Here is a 20,131-nt window from a genome sequence, read left to right as displayed (position 1 = left end):
CCTGAGTCAGTTTCACATTCTGCCCAACTCGAGCTGGTGGATAAACTTTAAACCCCAAGAACACATCACAAATACTATACGCCCAGAATTAGTCAAAGAGATTGTTTTTACCCATGGAGGTGTTATTATCAGCATATTCTAGTCTGGAGACACAGATGTCTGTTTACGCAGATTGGAACATCAACGGCAAGCTATCTATTATGTCTAGGACGGCAGCAACAGGTCCCTGACCACCACAGTGATAAGATAGGCACCTACTGTTCTCAATCAAAGCCAAACAATGAATACTGCTGAGGACCTCAAGGCCCACACGTGACCTCGTGTAACCTAAGGATAGAAAATTCCATAACAAAAATTTACTTAACAGCAGAAATAAAGGGTAGCAGTGTAGTGAGGCCTGGAGCCTGTGAATCATGCCGGAAGACAGGCACAAGGCCTGACTGTGGGTCGAACAGTGTGTGAAACTGACGTTACAAAACAGGCATAGCAAGTTTCACAGAGGCACCTGAGAGTTGCACCATTATGTCATAGATGGAAGATTAAAAAAATGGGCTGATTTTATGCCATGGGGGTATAACATCTGAGGGTATAAAAGGAGATGTTTGGGGACAGACAGATCAGTCTACCCATGGGAGACTCTGGCTTTGTTAATAAAGCTAATCTACAGCCAACTTTGACTTTGAATCCTGCGTCTTTTATTGAAGACTTATACAATTCGACTGATTGAAGCAGAATTCGAACTTCGAAGAATCTGACCGATTTTTGACCCATCACCACTTTGATTGACAGGTGTGTGCCATTACAAAGTACCTGGCCGTCATTCAGCCTGCCTTAGGTCCACCAATGATCCACGTCTTTGCTGATTTTTAGATTAGCCTCTAGGATGAAGAGCCAGGACTGCCAACATGGCGGCAGCCAGCACCCTAATTCGGAGATTCAAAACGGCCCTTCAGAAACCTGTGGGTGTCACATATATGCCCATATTCTGTGTCAGTTGTAGCGTTAAAGATTGCTTGTTTGAGGCTTTAGGTCCACCCACACTCTATGTCTTTGTCCATTTTTAGTTTTGCCTTTTAGTGACAACAGTAATGTTCACATTTGGTTAACAAGCCCACCATGGCTATATACCTGGATCAGTCAGAACTGAAGAAGCCTCTGGGATGAAAGGTGAAACGTCTTCATGGGTCTACAACCACATCCAGTTGTCCCAGATTTAACAGTTCTCAAAGTTACTACATCTTGTGTTGATATATATCTGTATTTCTAAATATATTTATGTATATTTATCCACCTCAGTGCACTACTTTTTCCCAGTGAACAATATAACAAAATGTACATATGAGGTTAAAATCATTCTCTCATGCCAACATATGGCCAATGGATTAGAGATGTCATTAGTCATGTCCACCTAGAAAAAAATCAGTGTGTCTACCAGAACGTAATCTCAGTTTTCTCTGCTCTGTTAGTGTATCTTATCTATTTATGTTGTGTTTTCTATGTTTCAATCATGTTCTTTTTCAAGAGACGTAAGGTATGGCACAGCCTACCGGTAGTATTCTCAAAGCTTTAAAAGACAGACTTATCAGTCAGTATAGATGCATGTATGTTCTTTTTTAGTATAAGTTATGAAAACATTGTTTCAGGATGGGAAGTTTTTTATTAGACAAACAAGACACATGCAAAAAACATGAATATGGATGAGGAGCAACAGTTATAACAGGTAAAAAGCAAGACTATTGTCAGTTAGAATACAAAAGACATGTCATATATTAAAATTCATTTCAAGTGACATGTCACTGTCTCATCTCTCTTTACTTCAGATTTCTTGCTCTACTGTCTGTGTGTCATTACAGCCTCTTGGTCAGTGATAACAGGAGAGAAGTTTAGAAAAAAAAACTTTCAGTAAAGTTAGTAACTTATGTCCTGTTCACTGACACTTTTGGGCTCCACACAAATCTCTCTCAATATGAAAACTATCACAGATCCTTAAAGCTTTTCTACAAGTACCATTTGAGAGGATTCGACTGCTTCATTAACACCCCGAGAGGCCGCGTCAACACAAACAGTATCATGGCAAAAATCGTCACAAGAAGAGAGAAGGTCAGCAGTGATTATTTTTTTCCGTTACACAACAGAACAATCAGGTCATGCTCACACAGTGAGCCTATATCTCGTACATGGTGGCTCAGTCACACTCTTACCACATGCTTAACAATAAAAGCAGCATAGCGCTACATCTGAATATTAGACTCAGAAACAGTCAACAAAAACGTATTCTCCCTGATGAGGACACAACTGTGCAAAATGTCAGACCCCCAGCTGAAATGTAAACAACCATGCATATTAAATATATTTAAATGAGAAAAAAACACCATCTGTCCGCTTGTGATCAAATCACACGGATAGGCGATAGCTTCAAAATAACACTGTGGTTAATGAATACATCTGCTTCAACTATTCTGATATCTTCTGTAAAATCTCTTTTGACCCAAGACAGAGCTGAGATTAGTCCCAGTTAGTTCACACTGTTGCCACAGAGATAAGCTCTGTTTTCATGAAAACACAGCTCACAGCGTTTAAATACCTTTACATTTACCAACACTCCCTTTTTTAATATCAGCTGCTATTTTTCATTTAGAAAAACAGACGCTCAGTTCTGTGACCAAGTAAATACACAAACTGGGGATAAGTCACTGATAATGGGTGATGGGTGCTTGAATGAGGCAGTGTAATGTAATTTAAGTGATGATGAGCCTGTTAAAACATCATATCATTATATAATATAGCCCGATCAATAGTGGATAACAATATTTGAGATTTAGAATAATGTATATCGGCTGATAATAACCAGATTCTTTGGTTCTAAAATAATTATTTCAGATTTTACAGAGTAGGAATGAGCTCTCTGGAGGACAAACTGTATAATTTGTAAATGACCTGAAAATATCTTTGGCATTCATTTCCTAACACCTCTTGTTACTTATTGGCTGATTTATTGATCAGGCTCTATCATATAACATGATGAATTATATCAAAATAAAAGCATGTCCATAAACCATACTTGTACGTCCACAAAAAACAAATTGTAGATAGTGGAGTTAAGTGTTTCATCTTATATCACCACCTCATACAGTCTGAGTTAGACTAAGACGGTGGGTGTGGTTGGAGGAGGTGAGGGCGAGCCGCTGTCGGATGGACTGTGTCCCAGCAGCAGCTCCTTCTCTCGGGGACGACACGGCCTGCTGATGTGCTGGCTGTGGGAGTGGTAGAGACGCAGGAAAGCCAGGATGGACTGAGCCAGCCACAGAGCTGTCACACACCACAGAGATGCCTGAGGGCACAGGGTGTGATTAATGAAGCGTACAGTCACACTTAAATAGTGAAAACATCATAAACTGAAGAGTTATAAATGCTGGTGTGTGTGTGTGTGTGTAGATAGTTTTTTTAGGTCTGTAGGAAGGATTGAGTATGTAGAGCCGAAGGAGTAGCTACATTCATGGGTAAAGCCACAAAAATCAGTATGAATGAGATGAACACAGCTGTTTAATGTTTAAAATCGCCTTCCTCTCACTTTGAAATAATCCGACTGAAACTAATGAAGAGGAACAAAATGGGAAATCAGCATGATTATCAAGCTAAATGAGATCAGCTCCAGCTAATTACCGTTAATTCAGTAACGAAAAGCTGGTCTTTCCTCTGGTTAATGTGCTCCTGGCAGCTGATGCCTGTGTGCAGCCATTATGTAAGACCACTGTACACAAGCTGACTGTGTTAGTTCAACTCGATCAGCTGATTTCATTAACTTCACAGTTGTGAATTGTTGTGAAGTAAATGTACATCAAAGACTGTGCTGTTTCATCCTATTTAGCCCAAAAAGGTGATGGGACATCTTTAAATGTAGTTATTTTAGTCTTTATTTATTTGCAAATGTTGACTAAGATTCAATTCTTTCTACACAGACATGTCATTTACATTTTATAAATGCTATTAAACCCCAAAGTTTTCCACCTTTACTACAAAATAAACTCAAAAGGCAACAAATCATTGACTTGTACCAATGAACCTGCTAGTTATACCACGTCTGCTTACAAAAACTATTAATAATGTCAAAAGAAATAGTGAGGAGTTAGTTTTAGAAAAATGTGTGAGCGCTCTTACCTGTGCCAGACTAAGCTCTGTGTAGAAAGAGGAGGTGTCCACATCCAGGTAGAGAGGAACAGACTGGGACTCTGCACAGCTGAACACAAACAAGCATAGCAGGATGAGAAACTGCTGTGACATTTCATCAGTCCAACATCAACACTGGATCAAAAAACTGTGAAGATGTAACACAGATGATGAGCCATTTGAATAAATATATCTGTGATTGTATTCCTAAAATCAAACAATGTACCTGTACGGCCGTGTGTTGTTATCTGTCACGGTGTCACACCAGGAGACCAGACCCAGTGACAGGAGCATACTGGCCCCTCCAGACAGGAAGAGCACACACACACTGAGCAACACCGTCAGGAAGGACGAGAACAGGGTGCTGAGCAGAAACACACATCAGACATACAGTGTGTTAGATAAAAACAGCAACTTAATAAAAAGATATTTGTTTGTTATGTGGATGGACACACCCACAAGAGTATGAAATATAGCATGGAAATTTACTTAATCATTTTTCAAGCAAAGATGCAGCATGTTCTCTTGTTCCTGCTTTAAATGTGAAGATTTGCTGCTTTTCTTTGTCATATATCATAACAGTAATAATAGCTTTCTTGTTATAGTCAAGTGAAATAGCAACAGAGAGCCAGGAACTGGCACCCTGATACACTAACAGCCACTAAAGCTGTTGTTCATTTAGGGAGTATGTTGACATGTCTGCATAAAATGCATAATAATGTGTTTCTGTTTCTATTTACACCAACTGGCCACTTCTTTAGGTACACCTGTACAACTCTGCCATAAATTCAACTTTTATGAAAATTATAATGCCTCAGTCTTTGCTGACACTGTCAGAGTGGTATTAATTTAACTATTATTACTTGCAGATGGCCTTATTAATTATTTAATTATTTAACTGAATACCTTATCACAATTTATACTTTAGATATAAACATTGACTAAATAAAATATATTAGTTGGTTATGTGGATGAACACGCCCTCTAGAGCATGAAATACAGCATAGAAACAATCATTTATATCATTTTCCAAGCAGCATGTTCTCCTGTTCCTGCTTAAATGTGATATAACTAAATATGGTTGGACTGTTGGTCAGATAAGGCAGAACCTTGGACTATATTATGTTAATACTAAAATGTGCACAATTATTGGAGCTCACACCAAGCTATATACTACAGAAAGGACTATATATATAGAGGGATAATATATTACTCTTTATATATAGATGTGCATTTATTTTGGATATACTTCCTGAGGAATGCAGTAATATTATATAACGTTATTTCTGACCTCTATTATACATTTAAACTAGCACTTTTTTACCTCTACAATCACCATTACACTTCTACTACTGCAGCACGTAGTACAAGTACTTTCACTTTTGAGTAACTATATTTAATGGTACTGCATAAAATAAATAGAAGTCCTGCATTCAAGTAAAAGTACACAAGTATGCAGTACTTAAATGTACTATTACTGCATGCCTTGCAGCTATCACCGCTGCTGTAACAGTAAAGTTATCCGAGCTGATGTGCGTCAGTCCGCGGACTTACTCGTCATGTCGTCCGTGCAGATAGAAGAGGCACCTCCAGCCCTGCGCGGCGCCGTACAGCACCGTGAAAATACCCACAAATGTGGCGAACTGACAGGCTGCAGGTGGGCCCCACTCCTGTACCACCAGGTGAGAAACATCTCCCTGTTGTCCCGTCAGCTCGGGCCGGGTCTCTGTCCTCCAGTAGCCGGTTGAGAAGAGTGCGCAGCGGCCTTTAAACGCGGAGCCATTGAGAGCCATGGGGACGACCACCAGCAAACCCGCCACGATCGACACGGCGTGAGCCGTGCAGTGCGCCAGCAACAACCGCCGGTCCAGCTCCATGTTCAGTCAGATGCAACTAAAAGTATTCACGATGTAAACAAAATGTAATGTTGGCACACCCCCGTTTATTTCCCATGTAACGGTTCACCGTGCTGATGGGGTATTTAAAGAAACTAGGGCGGGGTCGTCGCTCCGCATTCCGGCCAGAGAGGAGGAGGCGGAGGCACAGAGGTCTCACTCCGCCTCAAGCTCCAGCAACCAGATACAGGAAAAGACCACTGGTCCTCAAACTGTGGGGCGTGTACCACTGGTGGTCCGCAACTGAAAATCTTTTTTAATGAAATAAATTAATTTAGCATATTATACCATCAGAATACTAATAAACTATGAGACAACTGAAATGCCATTTATGATAAGTTTTGCACTTCCTGTAATGTTTTATTTCAGTATTTTGAATCAGAAAATACTCTAAAAATCTAAGATATACTAGAAATAGAAAAAAATATAATAAAATAGCAAATAAAATAAAAAGTTATATACACAAAATACATCTGTCGAGTATACATATAGCATGTTGGATCATTTGTATCATGCACATATAATCATATAATGTCAAGCTACAAATAAACCACTCCTAAAAGGAAACTGCAACCAAAATGGAATATTTCTATCAAGTCTGATCAAAAATAAAAATCAATATAAGTAAGAAATTAAAAGGCAGATATATAAAGTTAAGGAATCCAGGAAGATAATTTTAGAAAGTGTTGTAACTTTTGGGGATAAATCTATCTATCTATCTATCTATCTATCTATCTATCTATCTGTCTATCTATCTATCTATCTATCTAGAAATAACAAATGGAAATACAAAACAAGAACAAAATAAATGGGACAAAAACAAATTCTTTAGTGGAAGCAATTATTACTCTTGTTTCTAATTATTTGAATTATGGATCATTTGGAAAACATTACCTTAAACAGTTTTTTATTTTATTTCACCACAGGTCCAGTTGTCATTTCAAAGTGTCCCTTTTTTGTGGTCTAAAATCTCCGCTACTTACGGAGCAGAGTGACATATCCTTAAACACAAACATCTTTGATCATTGGGACTACAATTTCCTCCAGCAGTGACGTAGTCCTGACGTCTGTGACGTCTGTGTTTGCCAACTGGCCTCATTTTATCAGCGCATGCCAATGAGAAGTTAATCCCCCTCAGGCTGATTATCTGGATGAGCTCTCTGATGAAGGCTTTGATCAATGGCGTTAATCAGCAGACTATTCAGGCTTGGCAGTGTGGGCTGTGGGTTGTTTATGATCTTTGCCCAATTTTGGTTTCACCTACAAACATTTAAAGTTAATTTGCAAATCCTAAACCTTTCAAATGAAACTATTCATGTGGATTGCTCTCTTTTTATGTTGTGTTTTATAATCCTGATTGCATATAGCTACGCAGCTGTTACAAGAGCAATGTTTTCATGACCCAGCATCCCACAGAGTCACGCTGGTCTCATTGCAAACACAGCAATTCTCAGATTGTGTGGCACCATATGAGTCTAATTTCCTGCAGTTAAATAAGTTAGATAGGACAGAAAAGCAGCAGTGCTCTGGGTACAGAGGACTACAGCAGGCTTATAGGTTCACACTGCATTTTAGGTCTTTTTAATTACCCCAGAAGCGCCCACTTTAGATGGGACTGTTTGGTGGGGAGGAATGTGGGGTGGAGCTGCTGGAGCCAGGGCGAAATTCCTCTCTGACACTGGTAATCTCATCCTACTGATAAACCAGTTGATCAGTGAAGCTACCACACAAGAAATACTGTATAGCCATCCCAGTTTTATTTAGTGCAAGCTTTGAAACTTATTGTTACAAAGAAACAAGGTGATGTGAGGTAACTCGCAGTAAGGTTTTTGCCAGAGCCTTCTTCACACAAATCACATTTAGTTGGAAAGTTAAGAACATATCAGTCACAAGGGTGATGTGAGTATGTAAAAGTAACAAATAAAAGTCACCTTCAGCTTGTTTTTAGAGTGAATTACCACAGAATTGAATGAACATGAGGACACTTAACTGGAACGTTATGAGTCTCATAAGGTTGCTATATAGGGCAGACTGTAGTTACAAACAAGGCCGGTACACATTCAGCTCAACTAGAATAAGAACAGTTAAGTGTGAGAAGAGAAAATGAATTGAACTGTTAATAAATGACTTTTTTTTTATACATTACATTAGATTACAATGTCAGATTAATAATAATAATTATCCATGTTTGCATTTGTAAATACAAACACAGGTTTATGTTTATGTTATGACTCTGTTACCTTTAATCTTTAATTAATTCATGTGTAAACCAGCTACATATTTCTGAATTTCTCCACATGAAGATCTACTAAGAGATCTTTGTATTGGCCTAAAACTGGTCTGATTTAAAGACAGTGAGTCTAAAGAGTATTCTTCTAGTGAAAATTTTTTAATTTGTACTTTAATGAGACATTTTGAGTTTAATCGGCACATGGGAGATGTTTGCCTTCAGGGCTGTCTGGCAGAAAGCCTTCATTAGACTATCATTAGATTATCTATATCTGTCAGAGCAAATTATAAAAAGAGCTCCTAAAGAGAAAGTCTGGTTCGTCTGGAGAGATTAGTCTGGTTCTTCACAATTGCCAAGCAGTTTTTGGTGATTCAACCTAGCCAGAAATGGTTTGATCTACCAAGAAGTAAGCCTTTTTAGCAGAAATCCCTCAGGGCAATCTTCACATTTCACATATATTCATGCCCACTTTGCAGTTTTTATCTCCACTCCTACTTAATTTGATTTGAAATCTACCTCTACTCCCACTACAGTCATACTGTATATAACCAGCATACATATACCCCCAAGTCAGTTACGCTCTGTATGTTTGTCTGTTGTTTTATCTAAATGTATATGTACATGTTCATATCTATTCATACAGTAATAATTCTCAATACTTTTATATAGTTGTAGGAACTTTATCACTTGAACAGTGTATAGAACATTCATACATACTTTTCACCTTCTATTTAAATATAAGCTATTGAGAATTTTATATTATTGTTTTTTTTACCTAAAACTTTTATAGTATTATATTTTACTTCTTTAGCTTATTTTTCTTCTTTATGTGTAGGGCTGTTACACAATTATTGTGCTGTTACTGCTGAGCTGACCGGTTGCTTATTATTTTTACATGGCTTAGAACTATATGTCCCTCAACTAGTTCTTCTATTTATACCATATCTACCTCATGCCTTTGTATATAACATGTGTCTGTTCCCTTTACTACCTATGTCACTGTATTGTTGACACGGTGTTAACCTGCATATGACAAATAAACTTGCTGTGTCAATCCACAGTCAAATGTGCTCTAATAGGAAAAAGAACAATTTTGTTCTCGGTATCAAAATGCCGAAACCCGGGATCGAACCTAAGACCTTTAGATCTTCAGTCTAACGCTCTCCCACTGTATAATCTCCTCCAATCACGTTGCCCCATTTCCATCTTTCTCCATCTTTGCCGTCAGCCAATCACAGTGGTCCTTCTCCAAAATTGCTGGGACGGACCAATCGCAGCCCACCATTTCCATCTTTGCCGTCAGCCAATCACAGTGGTCCTTCTCCAAAATTGCTGGGACGGACCAATCACGGCCCCCCATTTCCATCTTTGCCGTCAGCCAATCATGATGGCGCTCCTCCAAAATTCAGTCGGCCGGACTTCAGGTGTCGAAAGGTAAATGTATCACTAATATCATTGTATTCTGTCAACCATCTAGCAAAAAGAAAACACACTCGTAATATTGTATTCAGTCAACTAGGTAGCTAGGCAGATATGAATGATATATTAAAGAGAGAAATTACTATTAAAAGAAACTACGTATCGCATCGCCATAGACGTTAGTGTTTCTGGGTTCAAACGTGACATTTAGAGTCTCGTATCGTTTCCACCATCGTTACATACTGTTACAGTAACCGCTATGAAATGTATTTTAAACTCTTTCAGACTTTTTCTATGGCGCGATGTAAATATGTCTACCGGTAGTATTCACTTCTGTTGTAACCAAAGCCTTTAATATGCACACTGCTGCTACTAGAACTAGTTAATAATAAGCTACGGTATGAATGAAATCTGTGTAGTATTCACGTCTGTTGTAGTAAATATATAATATGTAGGCTACTGCTATTAGTTAATAATTAGCTGTGAACTTGTGTGTGTGCATAAATATATGTATATTAGTAAGTTAAAAAATAGTACACATTTGTTCATGTTATGAACAAATATTAGCTGTTTTAGTATAAATATTCTTTCCCTGTTAATGGCAGATGGCTTCCAAACAAAAATATACCATATACCATCAGGTATATGAGTGATGGCTAAAACCATATGTCCATCACTAGTTGTTCTATTTATACCATATCTACCTCATGCCTTTGTATATAACATGTGTCTGTTTCCTTCACTACCAATGTCATTGTTTCTCGGTATCAAAATGCCGAAACCCGGGATCGAACCAGGGACCTTTAGATCTTCAGTCTAACGCTCTCCCAACTGAGCTATTTCGGCGGTGATAAGTCATCAGTGTCTATGTCGTAGTCATAGATTGAAGATGAATCGAAGACGGTGAGTTGGTTTATTTGTGATTAATTAGACTTAAACGGTGATAAGTCTTCATGTGGTTGTTAGGGTAACTTTGTGTCTCCATGGTTCTGGGTTGGTAACACGGCAACGGGCAACAGCACGCAGCACAGTGACGTAATACTCACGCCCATATCCAGCGCAGAGGCTGCTGGGAAGAAAGGTCAAGAATCGATGGCAGCGGAAGGTACGGACTGACTGCAGCTTCAAAGATCACCGCTGTGTACGAGGGACTAGAAATACCAAAACTACTACGTAACCACTTCAAACGAGACCTGTACGCGTCGCTGTTCACAGCTTAGCATCGGTTATTCGTAGATATCGTCCGTTTTTCTGCAGTCGACACAGCGGCTAGCTGCCGTTAGCTGGCTAGCAGCGCATTGTTATTGTTTCAGCTTCGTGTGGCGGCCGGATATAAACACCAAACCCCGGCGTGCCCCAGCCGAGGCCGGGGTCCGGGACTGCCTGAGTGATGTTTTTCTGTCCGTCCCGGGAAGATGGATGAGAAGTCCAGCAGCATCAGCCACCACCGGCTCCTGATCGTCCTGCTCATGGTGTTGCTGTTTGGCGTCATTATGATCCAGTATGTTTGCCCGAGCAGGTCCGAGTGCCACATGTTACACCATCTGGGATCCTGGTTTAAAGACGGCGGTGCGTCTGGCTCCCGAAGCAGGGGTAATGAGATCCAAGACGGGCTCCAAAGAGATCCGTACATCGCAGAAGATGGAGCTCTGGTCCGCTTTGTCCCTCGCTTCAACTTCACCAAAGTTGATTTAAATCGTGTTGTAGACTTCAACATAAAGGGGGATGATGTTATAGTGTTTCTGCACATTCAAAAAACAGGTGGCACCACGTTTGGTCGACATCTTGTGCGAAATATTCAGCTGGAGAGGCCCTGCGAGTGTCACGCAGGTCAAAAGAAATGTACCTGCTTTCGGCCAGGCAAAAAAGAAACTTGGCTCTTTTCCCGGTTCTCCACCGGCTGGAGCTGCGGGCTTCATGCGGACTGGACTGAGCTGACCAGCTGCGTCCCTTCACGCATGGACTCGGGAGAGGTCCCGGAGAACCTGCCCAGGTTGGTGAGGGAGGGACTGGAATCAAAGTATCACTATACATTGTTTACACGATTTAAACCTCATGATGAGCAGTACCCTTTAACACTGCAAGTTCTAAATATCCTCTAAGATGATCTTAAGTTTTCTCAGGCCTACTATGCAAACACTTCTAGTACATATAGACTTATGTTGTGGTTGCAGCGAAAATGAATCACATTAACACTTTGAGTTGGCTTGTTACTGACCCAATGTTCTCTTTTCCTCTCCAGTAGGAACTATTATTATATAACCATCTTAAGAGACCCAGTATCGCGCTACCTGAGCGAATGGCGTCACGTGCAACGTGGTGCCACATGGAAGGCCTCCTTACACGTGTGTGATGGACGTTCACCGACGCTGTCTGAGCTCCCAAGCTGCTACTCTGGGGACGACTGGTCAGGTTGCTCGCTGCAGGAGTTCATGGACTGCCCCTACAACCTGGCCAACAACCGGCAGACCCGCATGCTGGCTGACCTCAGCCTGGTGGGTTGCTATAACGTCTCTGCCATGAGCGAGGAAGAACGCTGGGCGGTACTTCTAGAGAGCGCCAAACGTAACCTACGTGGCATGGCCTTCTTTGGGCTGACCGAGTACCAGCGGAAGACCCAGTATTTGTTTGAGCGCACCTTCAACTTGGAGTTCATCGCACCCTTCACGCAGCTTAATGGTACACGCGCCTCCAGTGTCGAGGTACCTTCTGAGACGCAGCACAGAATCCTCCAGCTGAACCGATGGGACGTCGAGCTATATGAGTATGCCCGTGACCTTTTCCTGCAGCGTTTCCAGGTGGCGAGGCAGCAGGAGCGCAGGCAGGCCAGGCAGAGGCGGCAGCAGGAGAGGAGGCGGCTCCGTGGAAGGTTCACAACAAAGCAAGGGACGCAGCTGAAGCCCACAGAAACACCACGCCAGCCTGACAGACACTCGGTAGTAACTGAGGAGCAGGACAGGGGGAAGGCTGATGGAGACAATGTGGAGTCAGAAATGCTCCTCCCAGACTGGTGGGATCTGGATGAGAACAGCACGATGGAGGACTACATGGACAATGTGGAACAGTGGTAGTGACAGGAACAGGAAGTAGGATGTCTTAATAATAAGTGTGCCAAGTTCTGCCTTGTCTGATCTTAATGAAGTTATTTTGAATATATGCCTTCCACTACATTTTCTTTTATTCACGCCATGAACTTGTGTCATTATTCTATTTATTGATTCTGATTGTATTTCTTTGCCACAACTGACATTCATAATGGATACATTTACAGAAAGAGAGGCTGCTTTAGGTACCTGCAATCCGATACCTGTCATACTTTTCTCCTGGGTTCTTGTGACGTAGCTTGACATGAGGAGATGTTTATTTTTTCTTTGTTTAAAAAAAGAACAGTGTAACACTTGTTGTTTCTATAAATAATACACTACTATTTGTGATTTACAATCTGTATGTTTGCCAAATTGTTGTCTTGTCTGAAATGCGTACATTTTAAAATGTACCTGTGATTTTAAAATTTTCTTTTAAGTAACAGAAAAGACAAACAGAGTTTTCATAGATACCTCAATGTGTAGCATTAACTGCTAATGTTGTAAAATAACTGAATGTTTTTATATAAAAATGCTTTTACATTCACAAGAAGTATTCTTTTGTTCTTGAAATATCTCCTTTTTGTGTCTGATTATTTGCACAAAGGATTGCAGGCTTTTGTGTTGTACTTGTAAACCTCTGGAGCACCAGCAGGGAGTGCTGAAGCGATTTGAACCTTCCTGATTTTGGTTGGATGAGATTTGAACCTTTTCTTTTTTTTTTCGGTCTGTGTGATCCTCAGGATTTAACAGAGAGGTCAGCTGTGACAGCTGCTCCTAAATATTTGAAGAATTATTCAGCGATACACTGAAAATGAAAATGCTCACGACTTTATGGAGATTACTGGGTTACTTTTTATTGGCAGAAAATCTTGAGGGAGGAAACACAGTATATGCTGTTTATATTTTTTGACATGTAGACAGTTATGTTTTAGTGTGCATTTAAATTTAGATTCACAAACCTGAATTCTGTCTTTTTATTGTTGCCTCTTTTAAACAGCACAGACCCATCATTACAGCCAAATAGCCATCTGTGGCTTGTAACAGGGAAACATGCTACTCTGCTAACTTAATTATTGATCAATTGAACTTGTGACATACAGTGTTTTAGCAGGCCTGCTTTCAGCTCACAATCAGATTTTAGATTAGATATTTATTGGTTTATCTATATCTATTAGATATTGTATATATATATCCTATATACACACCCCCCCCCCCCCCCCCCCCCCCCCCCCCCCCCCCCCCCCTCCCACCACACACAAACAAAACACACACACACACAGCCAAACAAGCTGTAGGTTTTATTGTGAAAAACCAATGTTCAATTTGTTCTGGACATCTACTAGAAACACGGCGGACTCCGTGAAAGAGCTTCTGGAATATTGAGTATAGTCTTATTGAAAGGTAACAAAAACATAATGATTGTTTAATAATTCTTATTTTTCCCTTTTGTAATGAAAACATACTGATGCAGATGATATTACATTGTTTTCATTATTCTGTTAACAGAGGCCCCTGAATGTCACACACAAACTGACGTTTTAAATTTGAACGTTAGCTCGTTAACGTCAATCAAAACCGTCAACTTTTGACAGCTATTTTAGACATAAACCTAACAATATACTCATACAGGAGAGTGATACAAAAGTAAAATACGTCTTTTTATTAAAATAAACGACCTAAACATGTCCAACCTTGAGCTTTAAGTCCTTAAAATGGCAGCACACGGTTGATTTGAGCTAAACTGACCAGGTAGGTTGAAACATGTTGCCTTCACTGACCCTCAGTTATAACCAGGGAAGCCAATGTATGCCTATCTTACAGGCTAAAGCTACCTGCTAGGTGTTAATGTCAAACTACCTGGATACCTGCTGTGTTATTATTATTATATATATTTTTTTTTATTTCCCCAAAATGCTAATGATGTTACCTGGTAAACGAAAGCAAACACACACACACACCCTCTCTCTCTTTCCCAACTCCTCCCTCACCATTTTGCCCTTCCTCTGATTTTTTTTTTCAAATCTGTTATTCTGCTGTGTGTTCAGTCCGTGTTGCAGCTAACATTTCAGCTGCCAGCCTAGCCCCGCTTTTTTCTGTCTCTCTTTCTTTCTTCCTTCCTTTCTTTCGGTAACACGTTGTGTTTTTTTTTTTTATTTTACTTGCTTCGATATTATTATTATTATTATTTCTAGCTGACGATAACGCGCTGTTCCCTCATTCCTCGTTCACTTTCAGGCAATACTGATTGTGTATCAGCCCCGTGAACGCGTCTTTGTGGAAAATAACCATCATATAATTATTTTAATTCGACGTTAATATAAAAGGAAGACGTCTGAATCTGAATCACATTGGACCTGTAAACAGGTAAGAGGCTGAGCTCCGTCTGTCTGTCTGGCGCAGTTGAGTTTGGAGTAATATTAATACCACCTAGTTTTATATTTAATCCACGCTGCAGTCATTTACGGTGCCTGTTGCGCGGTAGCTCCATTTGTTATTGTTAGAAACGCGGGTGTAATTGCGGTGTTGCACATAGACATGAGCATGCTTTGGGTAGGTCTGCATGCATACAGATAATATCACAGTCTGGGATCTGCGCACAAGTCTTTATAGCGTCAGTGTTTCAAGTGCAAGTTGTTTGAAATCAATATGGAATAACTTTCTGAGTCTGTTCGCTGTACATTGTTGTTTTTTCTGTATATATTATTAATATTCTGTCACATCTGACAGAAAGGAAGAGCAAGCTGCAGGTATGTTGCTTCCTGGTTTTCTGCAGCCAGCCTCCATGCATGCATGCAGTGCAGGGAGGTTGAATATTGTCCTTGTTTATCCTTCGGGGTCAGACACTCCAGCAGTGCTGGAGGAAGTACCTATAAACCACTCTTTAAGTTTAATATATGTTATATTTACTCTGCTTAAGTATTAAAAGCCATTTTCTAAAGTAAAACTACAGGTCAGCCTACATTATTAAGAATTAATTGAGATTTTAAAGAACAAAATTCAGTGTTCTTCCCTTCCTTCTTTCCTTCCTTCATTCGTCAGTCCGTCCCTCCTACCTCCCTTCCTTCCCCACATTAACAACCCAGTCATTAAACTCCTAAAGTATTATTATTTAATTACATTACATCACTGCACTCAAGCCACTATGGTATACCGTGTTGTTGTTAGTTGCCTACATACTGTATACTATACACACTTCCTGTGGACGTATTCCCGCCGTCTTGTCTCATTTAACAACGCTGCCAGTCAAGACAAGTTCAGGTTCCCTCCAGCTTGTGGACTCTGCACCAGTTAGGCTAGTTTTTCTTTACTTAATATAAACACAAACGCTTACAGCCACATTTCCCACAGAACCTGTTTTTATTTCCACTCTCAAACAGAAACACATTAACTTGCCCGCGGGATGCTTCATCTTTTATGGGTGCAAATAAAATCATTCACAGACAAATGCAGCAGCAATAACAAATCAAAAATGTTATGCTGACAATACGTTATTGGTGCAGCTTTAATATCTACAGTTTCACTGTTAAATTTCATTATCTCACAACAGGGACGTCATTCTCAGCTCAAATCCAGCGTTATGCTGATGAAAATGACACAGATTTTTTAAATTAAAACTTTAAATGCAGCAGACAAACCAAACTGCATTGAGTGTTTCACGTTTTGTGTAGGCTGTGTTGTCCTCTGTGATGGAGTAGGCTTTTTGTATGTTTGAATGGGAACTGTGCTGCTTTAATGAGCTGAAAGGATTACTGATACTTAACCCAATTACTTTGCCCCGTCCCTCCAGGCTGCCGGCTTTCACTCTCATTGTGATTTATGGATCTTCCACCTTGTGCTTTTTAATCAATCACCTGGTTATTGAGAGTATCCTGTTTGGTACTCGACCTTGTCATTGCTATCAAAAGTCTGTTTACTGAGCCGTCACACATCGATCTTTAGTTGTTTTCATAGCTGCAGTATTTGCTTCACAACTACCTATGGCTCTGAAAGGGGAATTCACTGAGTTTTTAGGAATGGGGAAACTCCAGATAAATAAATAAAAAACTCTGACAGGAAACTCACAGAAACCCTGTGTGAAAGCAAAACTGACAAACAGATCTGATGGCTCAAAGTGTTTAAACACTAAAATCACCCACGGTCTTTCCCCAGCCAGTGAAACACTGAACTCAATAGTTTTATGGTCTTTCTCTATGTCAACCTGTATTTCCCTAAAATTTGAAAAATGTTTCATTTTTAATTTTAATTTTATTTTATTTAATTTTAAATCTTTAAACTTAAAGTTTTAAGCAGCAAGCACAGCGTGTCTTCCAGTTTTTTAAATTCTGTTATTTCCCCTGTCATCCCGTTGTAATAAAACTTTACTTTCCTTAATTAATCTAGAGCGAATTCTAATAAATTAATCTAGCACTATGACTCATTTCAGTCCCTCAATTTTAAATGCCATTTTAACTTCGTAACTTCTTTTAGTGTATTAACTGTAAGTAAAATATTTACTTTCCTGTTGTTATAATTATTTTCTTTGTTGAATTCTGGTTTTACCCAGTGCTCTTAGTCTAAAGAGATTCATGATAAATTCACCAACAAAGCCAAAATATATACACAACTGTTGCCGACGCTGCAAATGTACAGCATCAAGCATGCTTCGATTTTCTTGTGTAACACCTTATATTACCATTTATCTCATTTACGCAAATCTTAATCTAGGGGAATTCAAAAGCAGAACATTAATCATTTCTAAACGACCAATATTTCCATCCACCATTAACAATTTTCATCTGTGCATACCATGATTAGTAAACAAACTAAGAAAAATCTAAGAGGAGAAATATTAAGTCTCTATTTACAGAATATGGCTGTAATGGAATAAAATATAATCTGAAAATAACAACATTTATGGTTTTGTTACCTTAGAATGAGCCTTTAATATTGAACTGCAGTGTTTCTACAGTAGCTCAGAATGGACAAACACTGGCTCTAGATTTTGCTTTTTGCATGTTAGCTTCTCATTCGTGCTAGGGAAAGGGTGAGGAGACAGGGTTGCAATCAACATCTGAATTGCCAGATGCCACTAAATCCTACTCGCTGGTCTTTTAATGTGTCACCTTGCCTTTCACTAAGTGCCTGACCCTTCACAGTCATATTGGTATAAGGCTGTTTATTAGCGTGGGCAGATAAGGTGCAGGGCTGTTTGTCGAGGTGGCACCCAGCCTACACACTGGCTGTAATGCAGACGTCAGAGCTCCGGTGAAGGTTACACTGCCGGTAGCCCTTTGGTGCACTGTGTTTGATGAGGGACGCAGTGCGCCGGAGTCAACAGCAGCCACCCTAATCTGTCCTCCTTATAGCCCCCTCCCCTTCATTCTGTGGTTCCACCTACATGTTGACCCCCACCTACCTACTGACTGCTGAAGCCCCTCGTCCCACTGCAGAGACCTGGAGGACAGGCATGCAGCAGCATAATGAGCATTATAAGTAGGACGCTCTATATTTATTCACCATGCCGCATCTTTGCAAATGACTGTTTATGCTGCATTGTAAAGGTCGGGCAAGTTCAGTAGGCCAAGATTATTTCTGTACAAGGTGTACACGCTCTGTGGGAATAGAGTTTTAAGTGTTGCTGTGTGTTAGAGCTGAAACTATTTGTCAGTCTATAGGCAATCAAAAGAAAATGAGTGCAGCTATTTTGATTGAGTTTGAAAATATTGTGGATGATTGTTTAATCATTAGTTTGACCCATACTGTGTATATTCTGAGGTTCCATTTATTTACTATCCTCATATGTATGTATGTTCCGTCTTCATTTAAGAGCTTTAAACCATTCATCGGTGACATGAGCTGTTGTTTCTGGGCTTCAACTAAACAATAATACAGCCTCGAGCGTGTACCATGAAGCCTCTTGTCGTTTGAGCAGAGCTGTTGATCAATGCTTAGCTATAAGAGTACTTAAAGACAAACTTCCCCGCTCTTCTGGCCTCTTCATGTTTTATCTCTGTTGGTAATGTTGTGCAATATTGCAGTTTGGCACACTGAAGGATCTTTGTTTCTGAAGAGCGCAGACTCTAAAGAAACACTGCTGATTGACATAAAACATACACACAGACATATTTTGCTTAATGCAATTCCTGTGACTGTACATGTTAGTCAGAAAGTGTGGCTGTCTTTGTTGGGTTTCTATTAGTCTTTGAAGACACATTTATCTGTATGTTTTTAGCCTGAAACCTGAAGTTTTATATCATAAAGATGGCTATGTACTGTTGGATTACATGTGTGGTTATTATCAGTCCAGTGCTGCTGTTGGTAAATTATTCATTGACTTAACGTGCAGATGGTGTACTCACTCGCACAATCAATCAAAACTCTTGGTGAGGTGACTATGCTATTTAGCCAGTCTGGCTTCATGGATGGCAGCGTCAGCCTGTGGGGCTGTCAGTCCACTTTGATCGGGACTGAAAATAGCTCAACTATTGAGCAACTGCTGAATCGATTTCTCTAAAATTTAGTGCAGACATTCACGGTGACATCCAGTGAACTCTTCACCAAAATTCAAAATTCGTCCAATACATTGGTTATTGTTGGCATGCTAACACACCAAACAAAGACGTTGAACATGGTGAACCTTATTCCTGCTAATGATGCAGACTTTAATATTTAGCGGTACGTGTTAAAGATGCATTAGTACAGCATCACAGAGCTGCTCGATTTTAACTTCGTTTATGTGACGTTAGACTCTGAGCACATGTTTTGTCCTGTAGGTCATCTGTCCTTTTCCATGTACATACCTGACATGGACATGAAACGAACGCAACCCCTAAGCGGGCATGTCACATTTTACTTACTTACACATTGTGCCATGGTGTGACCTCTCTATTTTTAACTGCCCCCATTGTCTTCCAGTGTCGGTATAGGACTTGATAGAGGCCAAAGGCAAGCCAAGCAAGGAAAGGCTTGTTCCCACAGTTGGAGGGTAAAACATCGCACAGCAGTACAGCGAGTGAAAGGTCATTACCGTGTATATTCAAAGCTATGGAGTGCAGTATATACTAGAATGGCTCTGGAGGAGAGCCAGTGTTGCTGCGTAGCTTTCCAAGAACGGTTGTAATGGCAACTGTGCGCCATTTGGTGTCTGGTGTGGCGAGAGAGGCGAGGAGAGGGAATAAGGAGTGTTGCTGAGGAGCATTTTGATGATGCGGGTTGCATATTGCTGAGCTGCGTCGGCAGGGGTGTGCATAAAGCAAGGGCACTTCTTGACACTGATGTTGTGGACCTGAATGCAGGACAGGCAAAGCTGCAGGAGGAATGCTTGTCTCGTCCCCCCCTGAGAAAAGTTTCTATCG

The 20,131-nt window shown here is 40.1% G+C and overlaps 2 protein-coding genes and 1 non-coding gene across 4 annotated transcripts; 1 reads left to right on the top strand and 2 right to left on the bottom strand.

The window, feature by feature from the left end:
- Positions 1-1,670: 1,670 nt before the first annotated feature.
- Positions 1,671-6,217, bottom strand: zgc:153018 (Transmembrane protein 179-like). The gene is made up of 4 exons (XM_010739193.3): positions 5,722-6,217; positions 4,394-4,531; positions 4,159-4,237; positions 1,671-3,331 (listed from the first exon to the last, which is right to left on the bottom strand). Exons 1-4 carry the CDS (start codon positions 6,042-6,044, stop codon positions 3,140-3,142), a joined length of 732 nt encoding a protein of 243 aa, XP_010737495.2. The 5' UTR covers positions 6,045-6,217; the 3' UTR covers positions 1,671-3,139.
- Positions 6,218-10,484: 4,267 nt separating this feature from the next.
- Positions 10,485-10,557, bottom strand: trnaf-gaa (transfer RNA phenylalanine (anticodon GAA)). Its single transcript has one exon. It is a non-coding gene; the product is annotated as a tRNA-Phe (tRNA).
- A 125-nt stretch (positions 10,558-10,682) lies between these two features.
- Positions 10,683-13,113, top strand: hs6st2 (heparan sulfate 6-O-sulfotransferase 2). 2 transcript variants are annotated; one of them, XM_019253480.2, is made up of 2 exons: positions 10,683-11,704; positions 11,957-13,113. In XM_019253480.2, exons 1-2 carry the CDS (start codon positions 11,127-11,129, stop codon positions 12,780-12,782), a joined length of 1,404 nt encoding a protein of 467 aa, XP_019109025.2. In that variant the 5' UTR covers positions 10,683-11,126; the 3' UTR covers positions 12,783-13,113. The 2 variants fall into 2 exon arrangements, with proteins under 2 accessions (XP_019109025.2, XP_010737496.2); XM_010739194.3 differs by having other exon boundaries at positions 10,691-11,704; positions 11,954-13,113.
- Positions 13,114-20,131: the final 7,018 nt, after the last annotated feature.

Source organism: Larimichthys crocea, chromosome I, assembly GCF_000972845.2.
Source record: "Larimichthys crocea isolate SSNF chromosome I, L_crocea_2.0, whole genome shotgun sequence".
NCBI lineage: Eukaryota > Metazoa > Chordata > Actinopteri > Sciaenidae > Larimichthys > Larimichthys crocea.
This window is presented reverse-complemented; position numbering and strand designations above follow the sequence as displayed.